This window comes from Leucopleurus acutus (assembly GCF_964270905.1).
Source record: "Leucopleurus acutus genome assembly, chromosome: 7".
In the NCBI taxonomy this organism is placed as follows: domain Eukaryota; kingdom Metazoa; phylum Chordata; class Mammalia; order Artiodactyla; family Delphinidae; genus Leucopleurus; species Leucopleurus acutus.
In genome coordinates, this window is record NC_139150.1 from 43,413,710 (window position 1) to 43,427,204 (window position 13,495).

At 41.2% G+C, this 13,495-nt stretch overlaps 1 protein-coding gene across 1 annotated transcript in view; it reads left to right on the forward strand.

Annotated features, from left to right (window-relative positions):
• Positions 1-13,495, forward strand: part of PRUNE2 (prune homolog 2 with BCH domain) — a gene marked incomplete at both ends in the record, with an annotated part of 267,702 nt that overhangs the window by 219,411 nt on the left and 34,796 nt on the right. Inside the window, 2 exon segments of the mRNA XM_082843243.1 lie at positions 1,527-1,606; positions 3,540-3,740. Of these exon segments, the coding sequence (XP_082699369.1) occupies positions 1,527-1,606; positions 3,540-3,740 (281 nt within the window).

The following is a 13,495-nucleotide window of genomic DNA, read 5'->3' on the forward strand; positions in this document are numbered from 1 at the left end:
TGGCTCAAGGGCCCAGCCGCTCCGCGGCATGTGGGATCTTCCCAGACCGGGGCACGAACCCGCGTCCCCTGCATCGGCAGGCGGACTCTCAACCACTGCGCCACCAGGGAAGCCCCTCATTATTTTAACTCCATCATCCCATCTTCACCACAAGCATGAGGCTGGTCTGTTTCATTCTTCTACATCCTTAGCACAGAGTAGACACTCGATACATATTTGCTGAATAAATGAAGCAAATACAGTTATCAGTACAGACACAGGATTTTGTTTACGTCATAGACTTTGTTAACAATAAGGGGTTTAACTTGAATCCTGAAGAAACTGATCACCCAGGTAAGCAAACTCCAAATGTTTGGTAGACCCAGATTGAGGTGGAGAGGAGTCGCAGTGAGAGAGGGAGGGAGGGATTAAATTTAGAACTTTAACACAAAGGTTTATCATGTTTAAATTTAGATTAGTGTCTACATCAGAGGTATTCACCCTAGATGAGTGAAATTACATGGAAGCCACCACGAAGAAAAATATATTATCGTAGGGAGGGTGGGAGGGAGACGCAAGAGGGAGGGGATATGGGGGTATATGTATAGCTGATTCACTTTGTTATACAGCAGAAACTAATACACCATTGTAAAGCAATTATACTCCAATAAAGATGTTAAATATATATACATATATTATCATGATAAATGGGGATGTACTGAACGAGGGTCAGGAGATAAAAATAAGTCAAGGGGCATTTACTGTGAACAGTGATCAGCTTCCTACAAGAGCATATAGATTTGCCACAGTTTCCTCCAGTATTTGTCTGTTCCCTTCCACTAGTCTTACCAAGTGGGTAAGTCCTGGGTTCAACAGTCCCGGGTTCAACACTGATTAGGGAGAAAAGATGGTAACTCATGACCAGAACCATCTTCACCAACTTATATTTCACAATGAATCTTTAAATATTCAAAGAAGGAAGGAAAATAACATCAGTTGGCACCTTCTCAGGAATGTTGGGCACTTTACATTCATTGCTTCATCTTTCAACAACTCAGTGAGGTAGGTGGTATATCCCTGTTTTACAAACAGATCAGCAGAGTACGCTTTCCTCTGCCCACGCAGTTTAGGTAATATGCTCAAATTTACAGAGGAAGAGATATATACAAAGTCAGGTCTGTACTTACTCCAAAGCATATATATTGTATCCCTTGTTGAAAAAAAATTAAGTGTCCCCTTAAGTATATTTTATTAGTTATTTGCTTCTCCTGTTTCTGAATTTCTTACTTGAGGTGTGTTTACTTATGAGAACTGGCAGAAGAAGTGACTCGCTCTGTGCACAGAGTAAAATCCAAGTCCGTGGTTCTCATTCACAGTAACTGCAGAAAGTCTGTACTAATTTAGGGCCACTTACAATGGATTCAGTACACATACTTGGTTTATTGAAAATGCCACCCTGGAATCTCTGGGTTTCCTTTTCAAAGAAAATTAAATCCCACACAATTTTTTACACTCTTTGCTTTGTGTTTGTTTGTTTGTTTTTTCAGATTACTATTAGAGGATGTGGGCATGGACATCCCCTTTGAGGAGGGAATGCTGAGTCCCAGTGCGGCAGACATGAGGCCTGGTGAGAAAGTGTTCATTCATTTTCTTCAGCAGTGTTCTATATCCAAACGTGTTCATTATTCAGTGAGAGAAACATTTCCTGTGCATCCAACTTGTGATATCAGTGATAAAAGTGAAGAGAGGAAAAAATTGTGTGTGAGGAAGGTGTTAGGCTTGATGTGGTTAATTTCAGAGTTGACTTGAGTCATCACCTAGTGTGGGCCACCCTTTATCTCCTGGGCCGTGCCCGGATCTGCCAATGTTTTCAGCTCCTGTGATAACCGGCTGCTGTTTATCATAATACCAAATTCTAACATCTAAGTTCCCCAAATTTATACTTAAGTGTGAGAATATTAAAAATGAGCGATTTAATATTAAGGATACTCAGTATCCTGATTATTAAAAAAGAAAAACAAACAAAAACCCCCAAACTGCGCTTTACAACCCAAGGCATATACAAAAAGGAATTAAAAAATTTCAGTGGCAACCTATATGACTCTCACGCTGTACTAGGTTCACTCCTTTGCACTGTACCAGCTACAGGATCATACCAAGATCCTGAACCCTGACATTATCAGTCAAGCCTAGAATTGAGAAAGAAGGGAGTCAATTTTTTATTTCTGTCTGAGTATTTAAAGTGCATTCTTCAAAGTACTAATCATGTGACATAACTATTCTTAAGTGTTCTATGGCCGAATAAGCATGGTAGCCACCGTACATCTGCTCCACTCTTCAAGGTCCACGATTCACTTTTTATTAAAAAAAGTGAATTGTGGGAATTCCCTGGCAGTCCAGTGGTTAGAAATCTGCACTTCCGCTGTAGGGGGCCCAGGTTCGATCCCTGGTCGGGGAACTAAGATCCCACAAGCCACGTGGCGTGGCCCAGAAACCCCCAAAAATGTTATATACATAACATTTCTACCATCACAAAAAATTTCTTTTGGACAGCACAGCTCTGAGAATCCCTGTAATATGGAAACCCAATGTTTTACAAACTGACGGATCAATAGAAACATTTTTTCAAGTAATACATAAAAACATTACATGGAACACAGTTTAGGTGTTGTCTAGACAGAAAAAAAAAAAAAAATCTTAATGACAAAGAAACAGTGTCAGCTTCCTTAGGACAAGAGACAAGACTAGAGTTAGAATTCCAGAATTGATGGGTATACCAGATGGCCTTCAAAACATTTTGTGATAGGGAATCCTGAAATTGTTTTGTTAAGGTATCTCTCTGACATTGTTTAGTTGGGATCAACTTGGTTAAAAATGACTTCTCCAGCTCTGCTTCTGTTAAGTGAAAGGCTCTTGAACGGCAAGATGCATATTACAGTGAAAGAGTGGGAGCTAATTCCATGAGCCTTACACGAGGAGACTATCACTACGGTACAGGAACCAATGTCAAGCCATATTGGCATAAGAATTAATGAGTGCTTGATCCAGGAATGTAATCTGGGAGGGTACCTCAGTTTTATTACCAAAAAAAAAAAAAAGCCAAAGAAAGTTCACAACAGAGATGTCAGGAACTAAAGAGACGTATTTTGGGTTGTCTGTAAACATTACAGATAAAGTTTGTATCCTCCATTTCAGAGGAATAAAGTCTACATGAATCACTATAAGTTACGTGTAAAGCTTAACTGTTTTTCTTAAGTAATATGCATCATAAAAAATTTGATTCAGTAGTGTATCAGTGTCAAGTTCTCAAACCTGAACAGGGCAGTTCTAAAAACTAGATCTCTGCTCCCACTTCCTATTTCTGCATGGCCAGGGCTGATGTAGCTGGGGCGAGCCAGTACTGAGGCCTGCTGGCCAAGAGTGGGGTCTAAATCCCACATGAGGACTTTTAGCAGGTGTGCCTTTGCTGAAAGGCCTTAAAATTGTTTTTCACTGGGGCCCACACCCACTGTTGGCAGCCGTGTGTATGGTCTAATAATGTTGCTCTTTATCTTCTTTAGAACCTCCTAATTCTCTGGATCTTAATGGCAGTCATCCTCAGAGAATCAAACTCACAGCCCCAAATATCAATCTGTCTCTGGATCAGAGTGAAGGGTCTGTTCTCTCTGATGATAACTTGGACAGTCCAGACGAAATCGATATCAATGTGGATGAACTCGATACCCCTGATGAAGCAGATTCTTTTGAGTACACTGGGCATGGTAAGTGGCCAAGTTGGCAAGGCCAAAGTTAAGTGAAAAGTGAAAGATTATCTAATCTTATCTAATGTCATCTAGGTGGCTTTAGGAACAAACCTCTCATTGTGTTGCTGGTGGCTCCTTTCTGTGATTTCTAGAAGCTTCTGTTTGTATCTCAGGTCATAGGTGGACATGATTGATGGTTTAGAGCTTGACAGAACAGGTATGGCTCGCAGAGATCATACAAAGCCATCACTCCTTTGTTAAACCCCTACTTTATGCCAGGCCTTGTGCTTGGCTGGGGTTGTAGGGCCATGTTACATGCTGTGTTATAAGTGTTACATGTAGGGCCATGTTACATGCTGTGTTATAAGAAAACTGGGACTGGGTTTGCAGAGAAAGAGAATTTAATCTGGAAGATAAAATTAGAGGTGGAAAAATTAGAGCTTACTGGTTTCTCTGTACAAGCTCCCACTGTCTGGAATGTTCTTGCCCACAGATCCTACCTGGGTGGCTCCTTCTCTTTATTCAGAACTTAATCAGATGTCATCTTCTCAGAGGCCTTCCCTGACCTCTGTAATGAAAGGCATTCCCCACACCACCACCTAGTCATTCTCTATCCCAGTACTCACTTTATTTTCCATGTGTCACACTAATTGAAATCATATCATTTAACTATTTGCTTGCATCTCTATTTTCTTTCTCTTCCCACTAGAATGTCTGCTCCACAAGGTCAGGGACTTTCTTATGTTTAGTGCTATATCCCCAATAAAGCAGGAAGGAAGGAGGGATGGGACAGGGTGTGCTGGGGGAAAAATAAAAAGGAAGAAAATTGGGGCTTCCCTGGTGGCGCAGTGGTTGAGAGTCCGCCTGCTGATGCAGGGGACACGGGTTCGTGCCCCAGTCCGGGAAGGTCCCACATGCCGCGGAGCGGCTGGGCTCGTGAGCCATGGCCGCTGAGCCTGCGCTCCGCAGCGGGAGAGGCCACAACAGTGAGAGGCCTGCGTACCGCAAAAAAAAAAAAAAGGGAGAAAATGAAAAGCTGTTGGATCAAACACTGGCACTCCCGATATGATTACCAGTCTTATTTTAGTTCTTTCTCTTGCTCAATGAAATTGCGTTTAAGAAATATATACAGATACAAAGCACTTGCTTTAAAAAATGGCATCATGTAGTTTCAGTTTTACAGGGTGGCATTCTCTGACTTTGTAGTATTTGAATTTGAAAGTAAGAGAATCCTGGCTACAGCTACTGCTTTGATACACTTTGAAAATGATTAAAAAAGAAATACAATTGAATGATGCCCTGACTTATTTAGAGCTATACTGATTCCAGCAGTTTCCTTCATAGAAGAACATAGTTATGAAATTAGGAGAGTCATCGTCAAATTACTTGCATCATTAAATTACTTAAGTCAACCAATGGTCATTGAGCAACCAGGGCTATAACCACAACCAGCATAGATTCAGACCCTGCCTTCACAGAGTGTAAAGCTTTATTTCCTCAAGCTAAGAAAACAGGAAGTGGCTAAACTACTTGTATTACAGATGATCATGTTTAAGTAGAGATTTTATATTGCATTTTTATCATGTTCTTGGATTTTTATAGTTATCAGGATATTTGACCCTGTAGGTTGAAATACACAAATAAGAGGTGAAAGGTCTTGAATTCATATTCTTTTCTGCCATCGCAGTCACTCTTCCCCAGCTACTCCATCCTTTCCAGCTGACCCCAGCTCTCCCAGCCCTTCTTCTGCTAATAGATCTTCAAGTGTAAAAATCAAGCATTAACTTAAAATCCCAGAGAAGACAGCTGTGGCAGGACCCTGCTCGCCCCTCCCTCTCCTCCCCCTGTGCTTTCCTGTTGCCCTGGAGAGCTGTGTCACACTACATCTGAACCTTTTCTTTTTATAAATAGTAAAACTGTCAAGCAAAGTGGTGGTGGCTGAGCAAACTGGTAATTAAAGCTGCCACTTGCTGACACAGTTCTTTTTATTTAGTCGACACAGTTATGCTGAAAGAACCAGATTAACAGCCACAACCCTGCTTTTAGGTCTTAAACTCAAAGGAGAGAATTTTAATGTAAGTTGAATTTTAAGTCCACCTTGATTTTCATATGAAAGACGTATGTTCAGACACTGTTTTAAAAACAACAACATTAAACACTGAAAACACAAAGTGCCTCTGAATAGCTATATTTTATAAACATGCAGATATAGATAACTGACTATAAAGAGGGAATACATTAGCGTCCCAAAGTATGAAATTAATGTTTGGAAAGCTGCATGGTTTTCTTGTTTGTTGTGTGAGCATTCTGAACTAGGCATACACATTCTAAACAAAATTGGAGTTTTTAAGGCACAGGCTTTCAAGAGTGTTTGGTCAGTAATTAATTTTATTTAATGAACACTTTTCACAGTGCTTACTGTGTGCCAGGATCTGTGCTAGGTGCATTATAAATATTAACTATATTAATGCTCACGTCAAATCTATGAAGAGGTGTTATGTTACCCCCAGAGGTTAAGCAAGTCACCTAAGGTCACATAGCCAGTAAACGTCAGAGCCAGCATTCAAAACCTGAGTTGTTGTCCCCGACTCCTGGGCCATGCTCTTTCCATAAATATACTGACAGTGAACAGGAGGATCTTTGACTAGGTTAGGCTAGCGCACCTGAAGTCAAGCCTGGTGACCCGTCCTCACATCTACATTCCCTTTTATCCAGCCATTTTCCGGTGACTTGAGGGCCCTTAATTTCTCAAGTGCTTGAAGGATGTTTACACCATTTGCCTGTTTTATTCAGTTGATGATCACCAAACACTGCTGCCAGGTTATTTGCCCACAGTGTGATTTTGCTTACGGAAAATTTCTGAAGCTCACTATCAAAAGATGTTAAATTAGTCTTCCCTCCCAAGCTATTTTCTTTAATAATTGTGTCCAAATGTCATTCAAAGTACCGACATAATTAAGGCTTGACTTCCTTTGGTATTTAGAAGTGCCAAAGATATCAGAAATATGTAGATAGTGAAGGATTTAACAGGCCAGTCTTTCATATTAAGGGAGATCTGAGCTTTCTTTTTCTTTTAATACTTTATTATACTAATCCTATAAACTTAAAAATATCCAAAGGTCAGAAAATTGATGATGACCTATTTCTGTTTTCCAAACCAACCGCAGAGTTATTTTTACCGTAATTCAGGTCTCAGCAAAGCCATTTCATAAGGGAAATGGAAAAATGATAGAGAATTTTAGCCTGAATATTTCTGATAAGAACATTATAAGAAACACTTATGTGCTCTTATATTTTTTCTTCCTAGGCTAAGCGATGTTTAGTGACCTCGTTTAAGCTATCTTTTCGAAAACTAACCCCTAATGACAGACAGTTTCCTATGTGAATAAGATGCCCTAACATTTTTTCCACATAATCAGATAGCCACTTCATTTAACTTCCTTATCTGCAGTCTTCCATTATTTTCACAGCCTACAGGCAACCAGCTTATAAAATCAATTCCCTGTTTTAACTCTGCATATTAACTAGTCAAGTGTTAGGCTTATTCTGTTTTACCCACAAGCAACCTTATGCCATAATGATAATGTGGTATGAAAGGATGATTTTTTCCTTGTATTTTTGTATGCTGAGTTTTCACATTCAAATTAACTACGTACCTGTTGTCACCTGAAGAACTTTAAAGACTTTCTTAGCTGGGTACAGGATGTCTTTCCTCTAACAAGTAAAAGTGCAAACCCGGGGTGGGGGGGCAGAGTGTATGAAAAAATGGAAGTCGGAAGACCATTGAGCAAATTACTCTTGTTGCCCGGGACTAAGACGTACCTAGGACTCTAACAACAGCAAAGAAGATGGAGAAAGCCCGTGTTTGAACCCCGGCTATGCTCTTTCCAACTGTACTGAACTATACTTCAACAGGAAAAAAGTGAAGAATTTTCTCAGTTTGTGATACTGGCAAAAGATGAAGCTGAACTTAAGCTTCATTCTGTCAAGAAGGGTCCCTAGAAATACGTTCACATCATGATATGCTTTTGTAAAAGTTTGAAGAAAACAAAAAAAGAAAAGATTATTTTCCTTAAAAAGCTCCCTCCCCCCAAAACTATATGTACTTCAGGCTCAAACAAACCTGATCCACATTGGATACTAAGTGACATAAAAGGGAGCGATGAAAGGTATCTTAGGAATGAAAATTCAAAGCTAGTTTGTAAATCTCTGGGTATTTAGCATAATACTAAACATGTCTTGAACGATGAGTGTCATTTAGAAAGCACTCCTCCTACAAATGAAATTAGTAACATTCAACCTAATGTTTTCTAAATCAATAGTCTAGATTAATACACAGCATGTCCAGGATTCAATTATGCCTAATGTTAGTGATCAAATATGTCACGAATAATACCTAACCTCATTTTCTTCCTGGGAGTGATTTCTAACATTTAATACAAATAAAGAGGCTCTTTGGCTTGGCTTAAAAAAAAAAAAAAGTCGGGCTTCCCTGGTGGCGCAGTGGTTGAGAGTCCGCCTGCCGATGAAGGGGACACGGGTTCGTGCCCCAGTCCGGGAAGATCCCACATGCGGAGCGGCTGGGCCTGTGAGCCATGGCCGCTGAGCCTGCGCGTCCGGAGCCTGCGCGTCCGGAGCCTGTGCTCCGCAACGGGAGAGGCCACAACAGTGAGAGGCCCGCGTACCACAAAAAAAAAAAAAAAGTCAACCATAATGAATGTCTTTTAAGGCATTTTCAGACTGTTCCCATTATCAGTGCAAGATCACAACATAGAAAGCTAGTCCTCCTTACAGATGTGTGTCCCTCCTGGAGGCCACGGCTGGCCTCATTGCCTCATCTTTTGTTAGTCTGTGTGATCACCAACAGTGGACTCTCCACTGTGACCTGTTAGCACAGGATATTCAGGAGCCTGTGCACTACATCTTCTCACCAAAGGCAAAAGAAAATGTTCAAGTTGACTTCTCCCCTGTGTACCAAGGCTTAATTGACTTCAACAGTCGCCAGGGAGAAAAGCCTGTTATTCAGAAAAGGAGACAAAGAAAATCAAGCATTTCTTAGTGAAGAGAGCATGAGACCAAACATTAAATTTGGAGGGCCTGGGGACAGAGAGTTAAATGAGACCGGAAAATTTTGCAAATAGTGAGAAAATGATAGCAATGGGAGGACGGTAATTTATAGTTGTAGCAGAAGAATTTTTTTTTTAAAGTAGTTTTCTCATATTTTTAAAATTTAATTTAATTTAATTTTTTATTTTATTTCTGGCTGCGTTGGGTCTTCGTTGCTGCACGCGGTCTTTCTCTAGTTGCGGCAAGCGGGAGCTGCTCTTCCTCATGGTGGGCGGGCTTCTCATTGCGGTGGCTTCTCTTGTTGTGGAGCTCGGGCTCTAGTCACGCGGGCTCAGCTATTGCGGCACATGGGCTTAATAGTGCATGGGCTTGGGAGTTGTGGCCCACAGGCTATAGGGCGCACGGGCTTCAGTGGTTGTGGCGTGCGGGCTTCAGTAGTTGTGGCTTGCGGGCTCTAGAGCGCAGGCTCAGTAGTACTGGCGCACGGGCTTAGGTGCTCCACAGCATGTGGGATCTTCCCAGACCAGGGATTGAACCTGTGTTCCCTGCATTGGCAGGCGGATTCTCAACCACTGCGCCACCAGGGAAGTCCCAAAAGAATTATTAAGTTTGGGAAGATCCATTAATTAAAGGGAGTAAAATAAAGCTACTTTTACTTCCTACTAGCTTAGATTGTTGACTTCCAGAATTGAACACCTTAAGACAATGTACTGAACCCCTAGCTCTTATATAACTTTATTTCATTTATATCAGTCAGAAGAGGTGGGAAAAGGAGGAGACATACCAACTTGGCCATGCTTTCTCTGAAACATTAGGAGTAACATTTGATAAAAAGGTCCAGCCTCGAGCTTCTTTTTATTGAAGTATAGTTGATTTACAATGTTGTGTTAATTACTGCTGTACAGCAAAGTGATTCAGTTATACATACATATACATTCTTTTTTTTTGTATTCTTTTCCATTATGGTTTATCACAGGATATTGAATATAGTTCTCTGTGCTATACAGTATGACCTTGTTGTTGATCCATCCTATATATCATAGTTTGCATCTGCTAATCCCAAACTCCCACTCCATCCCTCCCCCGACCCCTCTCCCCCTTGGCAACCACCAATCTGTTCTCTATGTCCGTGATTCTGTTTCTGTTTCACAGATAGTTTCATTGTGTCATATTTAAGATTCCACATATAGGTGATATCATATGGTATTTGAATTTCTCTTTCTGACTTACTTCACTTAGTATGAGAATCTTCGGGTACATCCATGTTGCTGCAAATGGTATTATTTCATTCTTTTTTATGGCTGAGTAGTATTCCATTGTATATAAGTACCACATCTTCTTTATCCATTCATCTGTTGATGGACGTTTAGGTTATTTCTATATCTTGGCTATAGTGAAAAGTGCTGCTATAAACATAGGGGTGCATGTATCTTTTTTGAATTATAGTTTTGTCTGGATAGATGCCCAGGAATGAGATTGCTGGATCATACGGCAACTTGATTTTTAGTTTTCTGAGGAAGCTCCATACTGTTTTACACAGTGGCTGCACCAACTTACATTCCCACCAACAGTGTAGGAGGGTTCCCTTTTCTCCACACCCTCTCCAGCATTTACTGTTTGTAGATTTTTTAATGATGGCCATTCTGACTGGTGTGAGGTGATACCTCACTGTAGTTTTGGTTTGCATTTCTCTAATGATTAGTGATGTTGAGCATCCTTTCATGTGTTTGTTGGCCATCCGTATGTCTTCTTTGGAGAAATGTCTGTTTAGGTCTTCTGCCCATTTTTGGATTGGGTTGTTTGTGTTTTGGTTGTTGAGTTGTATGAGCTGTTTGTATATTTTGGAAATTAAGCCCATGTCGGTTGCATCATTTGCAAATGTCTTCTCTCATTCTATAGGTTGTCTTTTGTTTATGGTTTCCTTTGGTGTGCAGAAGCTTGTAAGTTTGATTAGGCCCCATTTGTTTGCTTTTATTTCTACTGCCTTGGGGGACTGACCTAAGAAAACATTGGTATGACTTATGTCACAGAATGTTTTGCCTATGTTCTCTTCTAGGAGTTTTTTGGTGTCATGTCTTATGTTTAAGTCTTTAAGCCATTTTGAGTTTATATTTGTGTCTGGTGAGAGGGTGTGTTCTAACTTCACTGATTTACACGTGCCAGCCTCAAACTTCTATGCCAAAATGAATAATAATGCTGTTTTTAAAAGTAAACTGTAGGAAAATGTTTGTGTACATGTAGACATACTTTTAAGGTAGGAGTGTAGTGTCCTTTCTTACTATGATACAACAATCAAAAAGCATACAGACAAAAACTGATAGATTCAACTATATAAAAATATATTTCTATTTGGGAAAAAATCACAAGTTCAAAAACTAAGCACAAGGCAGGAAAATAATTGCAGTATATGACAAAGTTCTGTATAAAGAACTCCAAAAAATCAGTAAGGACCACAATAGGCAAAGGATTTATCAGGTGCCTCCCTGTCAGTAAGAGAAATATAAATAACCAATAAACACTTAATAATTCTCACCTTCTTTAATAATTTAATATACATTAAAACAACAAAGAGAGAAGTTTCACCCTAAATTTTCAACAATTAAAAACTTCGATAACCTCCAGTGTTGTTTTTTTTTAATAAATTTATTGATTTTTGGCTGCATTGGGTCTTCATTGCTGCACAGGGGCTTTCTCTAGTTGTGGCGAGCAGGGGCCATTGTTGCGGTACATGGGCTTCTCATTGAGGTGGCTTCTCTTGTTGCGGAGCACGGGCTCTAGATGCGTGGGCTTCAGTAGTTGTGGCGCGTGGGCTTCAGTAGTTGTGGCACGCGGGCTCAGTAGTTGTGGCGTGCAGGCTCAGTAGTTGTGGCGCATGGGCTTAGTTGCTCCATGCATGTGGGATCTTCCCAGACCAGGGCTCGAAACCATATCCCCTGCATTGGCAGGCAGATTCTTTTTTTTTTTTTTTTTTTTTTTTCTTTGCGGTACGCGGGCCTCTCACCGCTGCGGCCTCTCCCGCTGCGGAGCACAGGCTCCGGACGCGCAGGCCCAGCGGCCACGGCCCACGGGCCCAGCCGCTCCGCGGCACGCGGGATCCCCCCGGACCGGGGCACGAACCCGTGCCCCCCGCACCGGCAGGCGGACCCCCAACCACTGCGCCACCAGGGAAGCCCCGGCAGGCAGATTCTTAACCACTGTACAACCAGGGAAGTCCCGCCAGTGGTTTTAATAGTGTGAGGAAATAGGTACTCTCAGCTATTTTGGTGTGATATATTCAAGGCCAGAAATGCTCATAAAGCCTTTCAGTGCTTAGACCCTCTGACCCAGCATTCCATTGCTAGAAAGGTAACCTATAGCAATATGTGCACAAAAGAGATAAGACACCTTTACAGAGATACTTATTGCAGGCAATTCTTTATAAGGAACAACAAGCCATAAAATAGAGTAAAACTAAATTTCCATTGCTATGGGACTGATAAACTAAAAGACATCAGTAAAACTGAATACTCTAGGGCTATTTTTAAAAATGAGCAGGGTTTATATTCACTGAGATGAAAAGAAGCCCATGTTGTGTTATTAGGTGGAAGCACATTGTAGAACAGTACGTACAGAACATGCAGAAGATAGAGATTAATCATACTTTCTGGGGAAAAAAAAAGTATGTTTGTGCCCATGAGTATAGAAAGAAAACTACATATCAAACAAAAATGAGTGAGAGAGGCATTGGTGATTTTTGCTGTTTCCCTGAACAATTTCTGGCATCTTCTGATCCGTAGTCAGATGTGCTATCCATCGCACCGCTAGCCCCCACCCAACAATTTCTGTATTGCTTGTACTTTTATTAACGTGTTTTATTTTTATAACGAAGAGAACAGAGTATACAAAAAAAAATTTTTTTTTAACAAAGTGGCCTCAATTGAAGCATGCAGAAAACAAAACAACCCCACACAGATCACCAGGGTCAACGTAGAGCAGGCCAGAAAGTCCCAGACAGGGTGAAGAGGGGTTGGTGGATGGTGAGTACATTGCAGAGAAGAGCAGGTGTGTACAAGAACCTCAGAAGACAAACCCGCATCAGAGCCCAGTGGGAAAACAGGGTCCTAGTAAGGGAGCGGAGAGGAGCATCTGAGGGTCCTACCCCACGTGGGAAGGGAGAAGCAGGAAGGGATCCCAGAAAGGGAGTCCAGGGCAGATGGATGGATTTGCACAAGTGACACAGCACTTGATCTGAAACCAAGGTTGCTGCTTTCCCATCCTGAATAAGCTGCAAGCGCTGGTGGGAATGCAGAGAAAGCCAGAGTGATTGCAAGGCTCTGCAGGTGGCAGTAGCTGTTGGTGTTGGCATAAAAGGCTAGGATTGCTTCCCAGCTGGACTCCATTTTGCTATTCTAAGTCACAGGTAATTACACACGTTTGAATTTGTCTTGCGGGATCTTCTGGAACATAATGGCTCTGTTGTGGCTCCCTTACAGATGACCTATACTTCCAGGAACTTGTCCAAGCTTTATTTATCCACTCACCCTCCCAAGTTTTACTGAGGGCTCTGTGCAGGGTTTCAAGCTAAGTGTTGAGTGGGTTGGTGGAGGCAGATATTAAAGATGATTCTGGCACAATTTCTTAGCCCAAGGAACTCACTGCCTTATAGTAAAATAAACGAGAATGAGACAGTTACACATTTAAGGTACAATGTGATAGCTTAGAAGAGT